General features: G+C 35.9%; 1 protein-coding gene across 1 annotated transcript in view; it reads right to left on the reverse strand.

Moving 5' to 3' along the window:
• Positions 1–13,679, reverse strand: part of LOC111046362 (phospholipase B1, membrane-associated) — a 72,261-nt gene that overhangs the window by 19,680 nt on the left and 38,902 nt on the right. The window contains exons 3-5 of the mRNA XM_039420896.1: positions 10,788–11,079; positions 9,483–9,709; positions 5,428–5,587 (exon numbers count right to left, since the gene is read on the reverse strand). Coding sequence (XP_039276830.1) covers positions 5,428–5,587; positions 9,483–9,709; positions 10,788–11,079 — 679 coding nt within the window. The remainder of the gene's footprint in view (positions 1–5,427; positions 5,588–9,482; positions 9,710–10,787; positions 11,080–13,679) is intronic.

The raw sequence follows: 13,679 nt of genomic DNA on the forward strand, positions 1-13,679 counted from the left end.
CTCGCTTCGCTCGCCATATCCGTCTAGCCAGGGGGCTCCACCCCTGGACCCCCGACTGAATCGTCCAAGAATGAGATCAGCAGGCTCGCTTCGCTCGCCTGCATTTTTCATTTGAACATTTTTATCATATGTTAGGACGATCCAGTCGGCGGTCCAGACTAAACGTCTGGCTAAACAGATATGGCGAGCGAAGCGAGCCTGACGGCTAGTAATATTATATTCTCAGGATTAAAGTAGCAGTGACCAATAAATTTTTCCGCAATAAATGCATTTAAATCTTCAACTTGGTGCCAACCTAACAAAGTCAACTCAACTTAATGCCAACCTGACAAAATTATCAATTTAGTTGCCAGTTAACAACTGTTTCGAAGAGGTACTCTATCTAGATTATAGTTCTATAGTAACATATGATATGGAAATTTCAATTATAATTAAGAGATTGGGAGAAGAAGAATATACATGCTAAAAGACGAACTTTAAGCCCTTAAAAACCACCCTTAGAGTTAAAATATTGCCAAAAGATTTCTTAGTGCGCCTCTAAAGGGCCAACTGAACATACCTACCAAATTTAAACGTTTTTGGTCCGGTAGATTTTTAGTTCTGCGAGTGAGTGAGTGAGTGAGTGAGTGAGTGAGTCAGTCAGTCAGTGAGTGAGTGCCATTTCGCTTTTATATATATAGATTCATATTACATTTTGAGTATTGTTCTTTGATGGGATTTGTTTTAGTTTATTCGTTGTCAATGTCGTAGTTCTTGCTCTTACTGCTTCAACATTGTTGAATTTATATACTTTTAATTTGTAGATGAGTTATTTGTCTGGAACATTGCCCAATGACATGTGGTGAACTTGAATAATTTAAGTGTCGGTAGCTAAATAACATTTTAATCGATTAAATATTTTACTTATCAATATCAATAACAAATATTGAATTTTGTCTATGATGTTGCTTATTATTCTGTACAATAAAAATCGTTCACAATATTATATTATCATTCATGAAATCATTATCATTATTGAATGATCTAATACTTTCATCACTGAGTGATACAGAATTTGTGGTGAAACTGTATACATAATTTAGATAGTCACTTACACAATCAATAGAAATAAATAATATATTGATTCAATTATGGCTTGAGACTCGAAAAACAATTCAATTTCAAGTAGACCACCTGTCATGTTGAATTTGCATACAAGTGAAGCATAAATAGATTCCGACATAGTAATGTCAACGCCTAGTTAATTACAGATGTTTGAATAACAATTATTTTCCCATTATCAAATGCATTAGAACAACAATAATTATTGTCCCATTATCATATATTTCAAATAATATTGCTGTATTGTCCTCATCGAATAACTCAAGATAATTATTATCCTGTCAACAAATTATGTTCCCCGTAGGCCTATTGATGACATAAACTCAAAAACTCCACTAAACTTCTGAACAGGATGAAACAATGGAGTAATAAATAAGTTTCGTCAATCTATAAACATGGAAAGTTCATAGATATGTTGTGACAGTATTCTGTAGTTTATTATTATGTTGTATGCTCATATACATTGTATATGGATAGTGGCATAAGTTAGTGGTAAAATTGATTACAATTATTACGTTGCATTGTAGGTAGGAGAGGTGGACGCGTCTCTACTGTAAATGAAGAGAAAGTGACAACACCTTACTATAACATCACACTTACTATGCAAGTGTTACTTCTATTTTCTAGCTACCTCCTCCGCGTAAATAGCTTCTAAAATCTGGTGATATGAAATGGAGTAGGAAAATGAGAGAGAAGATACTTTGAGATGAGAAACATCAGTAAAAGTAAAAAAAATATCCAATAAAATACTTGGGACTTGGACAGAGAGACAATTGAAGTTGAATCGAGAGCAGGAGATCAGAAAATAGGAAGAAGCGGAAAGAATCGAGCAGCATAAGGAGAGAAAAATAATAGAATGAACACATGAAGGAAGGTGAGAAGAAGTGACAAGAATGTAGGGAGACGATGGAAGGAGAATCAGATCTGGAAGAAATCAAAAAATATAATAGAAAGAGGAATAAACAAAGGCGAATAATAAAACTCATAATTGGGTCGATGAAAGAAGCCAATGCACAAGAAAATAATGTTGAAAGTATTGCAATGAATTACGAATAGATTGACACATGTTGACACCTACATGAAATGTAGAGAGGGTAATGGTGAAAACAATAAGAGCGACGTTGACGTCGTCAGTAGAATAGATTTGTAGTGATAAAAATAAATATAAAGAAGGGAAGACTGATGAACACTATCATTGAGAGAGAGAAATGAAGTGAGAAGAGAAAAGAATGAAAATAAATAAGAATGATGTAGAAGAACATGAAGAACTCAAATGTGACTATAAAAAACTGATGAAAACATCGAAAAAAGAATGATGTAGAAGAACATGAAGAACTCAAATGATATGGTGACTATAAAAAACTGAGTTGAGGAAGACATTGAAAGAGAAAAAGAAACTTAGAAGAAGAAAATCAAAATATGAATAAAGCGGGGAGATAAATAGAGAAGAAGGATTGAATCTACAATTTTGAAGATTGAAAGGCAGTGCAAATGAGGAGTATACAGGAAGATGATATGAAAAGGTGAGGGAAGAACAGACTGAGCGAACAAGAGCTACTTTCCTCTACTACAGTCTGTAGTTACAGACAGAATATTATTCAATTACGTACCTCGTCTGTTTTAACTGAAGACGCATCTTCCAGTGTCACGTAAACGTCTAATTTACCGATAAATTGAACAACAAAACACGCACTTTATGCCTATATAACAGTATGTAACATGTAATACTCGCAATACATAGACCCAACACAGAGCCTGGTACTTAGTTTCATGCTTTCTATAATGTTAGCTAGTGCTAATTATAATCATAATTGTTATCTAATGGAGGACCTGATTGTGTAAATGTCAGCTGACTCAACTAATATTTGCAGTTTTCTACTGTGGAGAGACAATCAACTTAACGAACGTTAGCTACTTCCGTCTTACTAACACAGTATCAATATCATCCCAACATTATGGAGAAAAGGATTGATTAATTTTTTCCTTGACATTGAAATCTTCGACTAATCAATCATGTGAATGAAGAAAATTTGGAGAGGGAGCAGTATGGAAAGAGTAAAGAGACCTCAAGAGAAAAAACGAGAATAAGATTGCTATGATTTTCCATAATAATAATAATACAGTATGGAATGCAAAAACATTTTAGTATTCATGGAAAATGAGATTTGATTGAATAAGTTCCAAATGACAGAACGTATTTATAGAGCTTGAAGTTCTTCTAAGTTTTCAAAGAACCAAAAGTATTTTCTCTTCTCCCGAAATAATTGTATATTGTTAGAGATTTCATTTGATATGCAGTTAGTTTAGATTGAAAGTTCTTAATAAACGTGAAATTCACATACGTGCTGACTATGTCTATCTATGTCCTGACTGGAGTCTTCTTAACGATACTATTTCATTGGAGTGAGGGATACCATCAATTCGAAAACCTCATGTTGAATAATATGATGAACTACCATATTCAATCAGTTCATAATTAACTCCAATGGAAAGTATGGACAGAGGAGGCTGTGGTTTATAACGGCGTGAGGTCTGCTGTTCACACATCTACTATTATCTAGTGTAAGAAAGTGTAAGATAAGTGTGCCCAACAACCATTGCTATGCTCATATCTCAATAATAGAAGTTGAAGAGCTCCCAACCTTTCATCAGGAATTTTTAATGAAAAAACCTTCGAAAAGTGTATGAATGATCTAACTTCGACTCAAAATGTAATCAATAAAACTAACAGCCTAGATGCGTGGGACTCTTCACTCAACAACAACGATTGAGATATTGCTATAACTCAATTTTACTGGTAGTGTTCTACTGAAAATGTGACACATTGATGCGATCAAGAACGTTCCCTTATCAGGATAATTTACGACGTTTGGTAAGAAACTAGGAGAGGCATGACACAATTGATGGAATAGCTTCGTGGGAGATGATCGTGAATTCATAGCCTTGGTATGTTGGTGAGTGCAAGTGTGTGAGCGCTATAATGTTCAGATGGAAAACTGAAATGCCAGTCTCATTTTCCACGAGATGAACCTCACAAAATTAACTTTAGCTAAGTCACTGATGTTCGGAGGATTGACAAATGTTTAATACTCCTTCTTGAACAAAGTTTCTTATCTGGAAGGTAGTGATTCGAACTGATTTTGTTTAGAAAGAGAGTTCAATTCTGATAGCTTCGTATTATGTTGTCCACTACCTGATACTATTAAGGTGCGTACAGACTTTCGCTCTGCTCCGCCACCGAATGTCACTCCAGCAGAGCGATTGATGATCGACCGGGGAACAAGAGTGGATCGACTGGGGAACGCGAGAAGAGCTAACATCTTCCGTAACGTTCATGATCGGTGCGACTGCCGAGCGGGGGCGGAGCGACTTCGGTGCGATGGAGGAACGAGGGCGGTACGAGGGCGGAGCGTGCTCGGTGCGAGTTGGAGGCGCGTATATGTGTACGCAGCTTTAGAGTTTACCTGATTAGAGTACTGTACTACAAGGTATTATTTCATACAAATGCATATGAATAGAAGACAAAAAACATCGTTGAGCTATAGGACAAGATGAAATAGTTTCAAGTTCTATCTTGATACAATTACATTTATCATGATACAATTCTTCAATGTAAATAAGATATATTTATACAAAATCAGATTGCCTATCCCACAGAATATTACGCTAGTGCACAAGTAAGTTTCATCATAGTATGTGACCCTTATTATCATGAGAATGATGTAATTTGACAGAATGTTTCCTATGTAATTATAGTATTAGTCTAGTGCACAAGTAAGTTTCATCATACTATATGTGACCCTTATTATCATGAGAATGATGTATTGTGACAGAATGTTTCCACTGCAATTATAGTATTTTTCGTACAATAGTGAAACTGAATAGCAACTACTTGTATCATGCTCAATAAACAACTCTTTGAATTTAATGATTTCTAATAAAAACGTTATGTGTATATGTTTACATGTTTACATTCAAGAACATGAAAACTGATAATGAAACGAGGAAAACTCAGCTAAACATCTCACTCTACTTTTCTCTTTTATTGGTTGGCCTACGAACTAGAATTCATTCTACTCCAGAGAGTGGATCATACTCTCTTTGATAGTTATTAATGCATTCATTGTAAGTTAATTCGGAACAACTCTTTTGAATTTACACTATTTTAGCGGTATTTGTAAAAAGCGGCCTTGAACTTCAAAGATTAGTAATTTCAACTTGACTTTAGTATTCACTGTAACAGCATGATATGGTAGCATAGCTTCATTGCCACTTTTGTGTTTAGCAGTTCACTTTAATCACAAATGAAATATTGTTTCTTCTTACCAAGCACAGGTATGAGATTGACAAAGGTGCGAGGCAAATGCTGTTGTAGGTAGTCTAGGGCAGTCTGCAGCTTGAAGCTGTGCTGCTTGGCTGACGCCTTCACCTTGTCGAAACACTGACCAGAACAGAGATCATTGGCGCCGAAAAATATTGTTATCAACTGCAAACACAAACATCCATCTCAATTTTTATAATGAAATGATATATAATCTAATAACCAGCAACTATTGGGCTTATAACATCAATTATACAGTCTTATAACCGTTTAGTCTTATAATCCTTGGCTTAGTGGCAATTGAGCTTAATCCTTAAATTTATTTAAGATATAAGATATTTTTTATTGCCAATAAACATATACAGTGCAGTAATAGGCAAAAGTCACAATACAAACAATACAATAAAAGTAACATAATATGATTATTACAGTTCACTGTAATACATATACGCTATAGTTCACTGGCGTAAATAACAATACAAACAAAAGATTACCAAGTGACAATACAACCAACAACTGAATCAACCGAATACAGTCAAACAAAAAAGCAAAACACAAAACTGACTAAAACTTCTTAGTGCCTATATAATTCTACTACTTTACATCAAGCTACTGATTGATTTATTTAAAACTAATGCTTGATTTTTTCAATTCCATCGCCACAGGACACGTATATTGTTATAAAAATATTGTCGTATAGAACTCCAGTTTGATCAGTACCGTCGAAGAGCAGAGAATGGCGCCTCGCCAATTCAGGTTTATTAACAATCCAATGTAATTTTAACGGAAGTATCCATTTGGAGATCATAGATGAAGTTTTCATTTTAAAATCATGGTTCGAGTATTCATTGAAACATCAGTATTCATAAAACTAGGCTGTTTTCAAGTTATTCAAGATCAACAATTGGTTACTGTTAATTACATCTGAGGATCAAATTGGTGATAGAGTTTAAGAATTGATGGTTTGATCAAAGATAGTGTGTAATGAATATGACCGTTGACAAATCACACATCAATAATGTTCCAATTTAGAATGGACCCACACCGTTCTTCACGTACAAAGAACAATGTTCTTCTCGTACAAAGAACAATGCGTGGTTTTTAGTGCATCTGGCCTTGGAAATTATACAATCAATCATTTATTCTGTAGCAAGGAGCTTGGTTATTAGAAATATGTATTCTTCACATATAAGTTAGAATATTCAAACAAAGTTAGCGTTCAGTGCAAATCCATATTCATTAATAAAATTAGCCGAATTTGTTCTAAATGAAGATTTGCTTCAAATCAGTTTTTTCAATAAACCCTGATGAGTTTGAGAGTAGTGTTAAGTTTAATCATTTCATAAAGTGCCTTTTGTTCCAGTACTGTCATAGAGATTTCCAGTATAGTTTCATCATTATTTTAAGTGAAGAAACCAACAACTTGTAGAAAATAGGGACCTAATTTGCACATCCTGAATGAGACAGATGATGAGACTGGTAATGGTGCGATAAGATCCGCATGATGCAATTTCAGTGTCTGATTTTATAAGGTGGGCTTCAAGGTCACAGAGTTCAATGAACTGAGAAACCTGTTATCAGATCAACCTTCCAAATCTTCATTTCATTGAAAGAATGCTGTTAAACGATTACGAAACACTTTATTTTGTCTGGGTGCGTTTCGAGTGAGAAAGAAAGTTGATGAATTTACATCAATATTAAGTAACAAGTCATCGATGGATCGACTCCTAGCCTAACTGTGAGAAAAAAACTGATAATTTTGATACTTCATTTCAGATACTTGATATGATCAAAGATCAGACAATATCATCTTCAAGTTTACTTTCTTGAACTGATGTTTTATTCAACTGAACAATATCATGATTAATGATTCATGATTATCATTTAGCTTGACAGGGGATAGGCTGCTCTGATTGTTATCAAGGTATTTTAAAATAATTGTGGTTGATTTTATCAGTGCTTCCACGTTTGTTGTCAGATTATTATTTGAAGTAAATTTTATTCCTATTCTTTACTCTTATATTAGTGATTTTGTGAGATTCATACGAATTTTAATCCTGAAATCATTTTTGTAAGGTAGAAAGGTTGAACCACCGTTTACATGAGTGGAACTACTATATTCAAACCCAATCTGTATACTTAAATTTAGCCCATTGATACCACACTACAGTAATAACTCCATGTAATAACAACTACAATAATAGCTTAGTTTCATTTTCATTGGATACTGGTTTTAGTTCAATCCCAACTCTCAAATACAGTGTCAGATTCATACAATGAATTCTGATTGTAGTGTGTGTTTATGTGAGCTATATGGTTAAACAGTTAGTGATTTTATTGGATGGTGGGATTGTATTTTATAATTTTATCTGGATGATATTTCTCAATTTTCTTTTTCCCATCATAATGCTGTGCATTTACAAGTTCCCTATTCCAATAATATTCAAAGTGCATCATATATGAGTACCATCTACAAATCACCGACATCTTTCTCATTAACCAATCAGATTGGAGCTATTTAGTTATAATTCTCTGAAGCGTCATTTTGATTATTATCATTATTGGGACAGTGTTGCATTATATCTACTGAAGCAGAGTTAATCTATTCACATTGAATTCTCCGAAGCACAATTCTGATTATTGTTTATCACTGTTGAAATTCTCAATTAGAGTAATTAGTACTAAGGAACTACCAAGATTCAGTACATGTTGCTCCATTGTTCCTGTCTCTCAAATGATTGGATTATTGTGGATAATTTGGATTACAATAGAAAATCTTCCAACTGTTAGCATCCCTAATAGATTACACCGATAATTATTCCTATTCAATCAATGCTGACAGTTTACTGTGAATATCACTATGTAGTTTCGAGCAATGATTCCAGGAATATAAGTCAAGACTTACAAACACCCTTCAACAAACTCCTCTCCACCCTTGTTTGTTTGTTAAACAGTTGCTGAACTTCAGCTGAAGCCAATCTCTCTCGCACTTCCTAGAGTTGGTATACAGAGTCTGTTTACAGAGGTTTCATCCCATTATGAAACCTTTGATGGAATATTCTTCACATAAGCCAAAAAGTAAGTAGCGTAATTCTTCCGACAACATTCACGTATCATCAAATTCCCTAAATTTTACTGGATTTCAACTCCTAGCGTATCTAATCACAACTTTTGCCTGCACTAACTTCTCATAGCTTGGTTCAAACAGCATTGAAAACTTTCAAAATTTGCAACTTTCAAACTCGTTATAACAATTTTTATCCTTGGCATCCTCACTGCTGTCTCCAGCTCACATAGGCTAGTCGCTACCGATATTTTAAAACTTGCATTATTTCCTCGATCATTTCAGATTGTTTGATACGTACGATTTCGGGAATATTACAAATCACATATTTATAGTAGTACAACAAAATACTCGTGGAATGGAATTATGATCGAAATTTGAATAACAAACTTTACAATGAATTTCTGCTTTGCTGGACAGAGAAATAGCATTGGTTCTTATCAAAGTATTCAAACATTGGCATAATAAGAAATGTATGCATACTCACATGAGAAACAATGCTTTTTTTGCTCAGCAGAGCAAAAATCAAGGCTATTCAAATAAAATTAAGGGCTTCAGTCATCATTCTATGAATATGACTTTTCAGCGTAAAAACCTAGTCTATAAAAGGGATCACAGATAAGAGAAGTATCACAATCCAGTCATCATTCTATGAATATGTCTTTTCAGCGTAAAAACCTAGTCTATAAAAGGGATCACAGATAAGAGAAGTGTCACAAAGGATTGATATTTCTTCATTTTGTTTCATTCCAATTTATTGCAGAGATCTTTGGCTTCAGATTCTTGGGAACACGTTATATTTTGCGAGCCAACTTAATCTTCAAGAGCGGAACAGTTCAAGATTCTTGTCTCATACGTCGGATGTCGCTTCAGTGGCGACTGAGGTTGACTGCTGAGAAAGTAATAAGTTTTACTTCCAATAAGGTTCTAAGTAGTAGTTGTACTCTGAGATCATTGTTCACGTTTGCATATGTTTATAAGAGTGATAGCAGTTACCTTCCAGTCCTCGTTGAAGTTGACATGCCTGTCCTTGCGCATTTTGCTGACAAGCATCTTTGCCTGACGGAGGGCGTCGAAATCGGCCGAAACGGGGATGGCGACGTTCATGTGCGAGTTGGGAGCGAGGAACTCGCCCTTTCCCACCGAGTAGCCCGTCAGTCCAGGGTTGAACTCCTTCAGGATGTTGGGTAGTGTCAGGAACTCGCGCCAGGTGCCTTGACCGCCTACAGGCGAAAAGGGAATAGGTTTAAATCCCTCAAATTTACACATGTCGGAAAACCTCTTGTGTTCTCGAATCGATAGTATTGTACTTATAAGTGATTTTTTATTAGAACGGGAATTTACAAAACGTCGAATACAGAGATTGTATCATCATTATCTTTTAGTTATTTCATTTATATTCTAGTTCAATATTCATATAATTGGTTTGTATATAAATTCAGTTCAACATACTATCAGTCCACTCAACGAATGTTTAAAAACATTTGAGAGGGAAATAATTTCTGGAACAAAATTTTTAACATTGCAGCTGTGTTAAGGATAGTTGAGAGATAAACATATATCACAAGTCCTCACTTCTACCCTCTGTGCTTAAGGAATAGGAGTGGTTTGGAAGTACCATTGTTTGATCATTTGCAATCTCGTTTCATTATCAAGTTTTCCTCATTCCTACCTCCTGTGCTAAGAGAGGTAGGTGGTGTGGTGGAAATGTGCAATTTCTCTGTTTTTGGCATATACATGAAAAACTATATGTTCAAGATATTTAAGTTTAGAGAACAATTTTTCATGGGTGAAGAGGTACGGAACTGTCTTATTTTTCAAGATATAATTTATGCGAGAAACCAAAAAGTTGCACTCTCAAGCCAGCACGCCTCCCTTGAAACAGGAGGTAGGAATGAGGACTTTTGATATGCACATCTCCCAATCATCCTAAAAAGAGCTGCAAAATTGAAAGTCATGTTCAAAACTAAGCGGTCGAGTTGGTCTAGTGCGGCAAGGAGCGTTACGAATTTCGGTCTGCTAGCACCGCCTAATCATTACTTCCAATAGCGTTCACAGTAATTGTACTCTCAGATCATTGTATCCGTTGATTGAGGGTTAGAATTCTGCCGATGACATGGATGTTTGATCATCTCATCATTTCACCAACACACTCTTCATTACCATGCGTTGACTAGGCTATAATACATATAATTATCTTACAGCACAGTTTGGAATTATCTTTGTAATGAATTTCTCAAGTTGATGAAATGCTTCGACACCTACAAAAAATACTCGTTACCAAAAACAAAGATGACTGACCAGCACACCAGGACACGCCCCTGTATTCAATGATGGTGCCGAGCGCATACTCTTCGAGCGCCCCATTGCCGGCAACCAGACTGTCCCCCATGGCGCCAACCACGTCGACGTCACCGGGTCTCAGGCGGTGCACGCTGCTGGGTCGCTTAGCGGAGCGACCGCCTCGGGTCGCCGCCTGACAGGGGAATGCCATCCCGGGCGGGAACGCCGGCTGTCGACGGATGCCATCGCGACCGCGCGGGTAGCTGATCGCTGTCACCGGCTGCCCAATCGTCGTGTTCGTTGCCGCTTCCTGGGAACAGGGAAGAATAGGATTCCTATGAGTGAGGATTATATATGTGTTCATGAAAAATGATGAATTGTTGTAGATGAGGCCTAAAACGCCTACAACGAACCGAAAAGAAATTGTTGCAAGTGAGCTTGAGATTTGAGCTGCGAACTGAATCATTAATGAAAATTACAATAGAATCTTAATAGAGTACAGTAGAAATGACAATAGAATCTTTTCAATAGAGTAGACTGGAATAGGGAGATAAGAAATACTGGTAAGTAAAGCTAGTACACACACATCGGCTTTTGGTCGATCGATTTTTTCCCGTCCGCATGAAATCTATCAGATTGAACGGAACTTGGCAAACAAACGAACACATCACCCGTTCGCCAAGTTATGTTAAATAATCTAATAGAATTTATAAGGACGGCAAAAAATCATTAATTATTTTCCCCAGCGGCATAAAATCGTACGTCCAAGAATCGATGTGTGTGAAACTTGCTTGCCTCACGATCACATTGAGATCAATTTATTATTGTGACTCTGAAGTCAATCCAGTAGGATCCCAGTAAGCTATTACTGGAGATGCAGTCATGAACTGATTCTCTTACATACAAAATAATAAATTCTCATTAATGATTTTCTACAGACAGACAGAGGCTACTCCACTCGCATTTCTACAGAATCCCTTGGCACTGCTAATCAAGATTTGAGTATTATGAGAGTCAAGATTTTTATAAAGTGCTTCTTCATCCACTCCTCTGAGTAGCAAAGATTGAATCACGCATGGAGCTGTAACAACATTGGTAATATCGAATCGGCATCAAGAGACAATTATTCTGTTGAAGATTATTCAGACACACACATCGATTTTTGTTCGTAAGATATTTTTCCGTCCTTATAGATTCTATTAGATCAAACATATGATGTTTGTCAAGTTCCGTTTAATCTGAATTCATTAGGATGGCAAAATATCGTACGAACAAAAATCGATGTGTGTGTGTGTGTGTGTGTGTGTGTTGTGTGTGTGTGTGTGTTGTGTGTGTGTGTGTGTGTGGTGTGTGTGTGTTGTGTGTGGTGTGTGTGTGTGTGTGGTGTGTGTGTGTGTGTGTGTGTGTGTGTTGTGTGTGTGTGTGTGTGGTGTGTGTGTGTGTGTGGTGTGTGTGTGTGTGTGTGTGTGTGTGTGTGCAGGGCTTAAGGCGTTGCATCCTTCAGTCTGCTAGTTCAAATCCCGCCGAATCCCATCGAATAGGCGTGGACGTTTGATCATCTCATAAATCACCCTCACACTTCTCATTACGCACGCACAAAAATCTCATGTGGGCCAATGTTAGTAGACAGACGTCTGTCTACTAACGTTGCATGTGGGCATCATCCGCAATGAATAAAAAAAAATATCCAGTGGGTTTTTTTCTCTAATCCGCACGGGCTCATGAGCATGCTGATCAACTTCTAATAAGATAAAAATGAATGAAAGATCATTTCATGATTTTTTCAAGCAATATTATTCAATTGTCTATTTTCTTTAATATAAATCTCAGTACCCTTTCAAATTATTCTGTTACAACATGTTTCGGACACTAATGCCATTTTCAAGTGATTTGAAAATAAATACTGCTAGAAGATTCTTGCTCATATGTTAGTATATTCATATGATTTTATGAACTAGGACTTCTTTCAAAAATAGGGTTATTGGTTTCCAATTGAATTAAATTTATTATTTTATCTCTGTTAATTTTGCGCGCCGCATGAATATGATATTGTTCTTCAACATTCAGTTTTCCACCTTTATTATCACAATTTAGCATTCACCTATTATTTTTAGACTAGCTTGCCCAGCAAACTTTGTACCGTCAAATAGTTTAGCTGGATGCACACCAGAGGAGGCGCGATGCAGCATTTTATTTATATAAATAATTTTCCAACTGCCAAATGAATAATTTACTAAGAATCAATTTATTCTGAACACTGAAGACACCATAATTATTCGAAACAAAGCAATGTCTTTCGAGCAAGTAAGTCTTTAACCTGAGGCCGCACTGCTGGATGGTTACACAGAACAGTGCTTCGCCACACTTGCTTTCGCCACACTTGGATGTAATGAGCTGGTTTACGTGCGTCATATGGAGGCCGAAAGTGAGTGTTTTCTGACCAGGCCGGTAAAACTTTACGGTCCTAGGGCTGTAAAATGACCTTGAATAACAGCTGATCGTGTCCGATCTCACAAATCATAAAGAGATAATCTCATAACGACTGTAATAATCTATATAATTATGTATCGTGAATCGCGGTATTATGTCTATAATATATTTTATAAATTACTGTATCATAATTTAATATTTATAAATAGCCTCAACATATATAATGTTGGCTGCATTGTCCATTGTCAGAGAGGTATGTATCGCTAGTATTTAAAAGTGAAGAATCGAATTTGAAATCAAAGTACAATAATTGTATCAATATTTAAAATTAATAATAATTATTAACAATAAATTATTGTTTCTTTTTATTATCGAATTCCACTTCTTAATGCAATACAATCAACAATAATAATAAGAAAATACAGCAGAGTTCTGAAGTTTAAGGTAAGCCTACTGGTGAAACTCATCCTTGACTGAAAA

This window comes from Nilaparvata lugens, chromosome 2 (genome assembly GCF_014356525.2).
Source record: "Nilaparvata lugens isolate BPH chromosome 2, ASM1435652v1, whole genome shotgun sequence".
Taxonomy (NCBI): domain Eukaryota; kingdom Metazoa; phylum Arthropoda; class Insecta; order Hemiptera; family Delphacidae; genus Nilaparvata; species Nilaparvata lugens.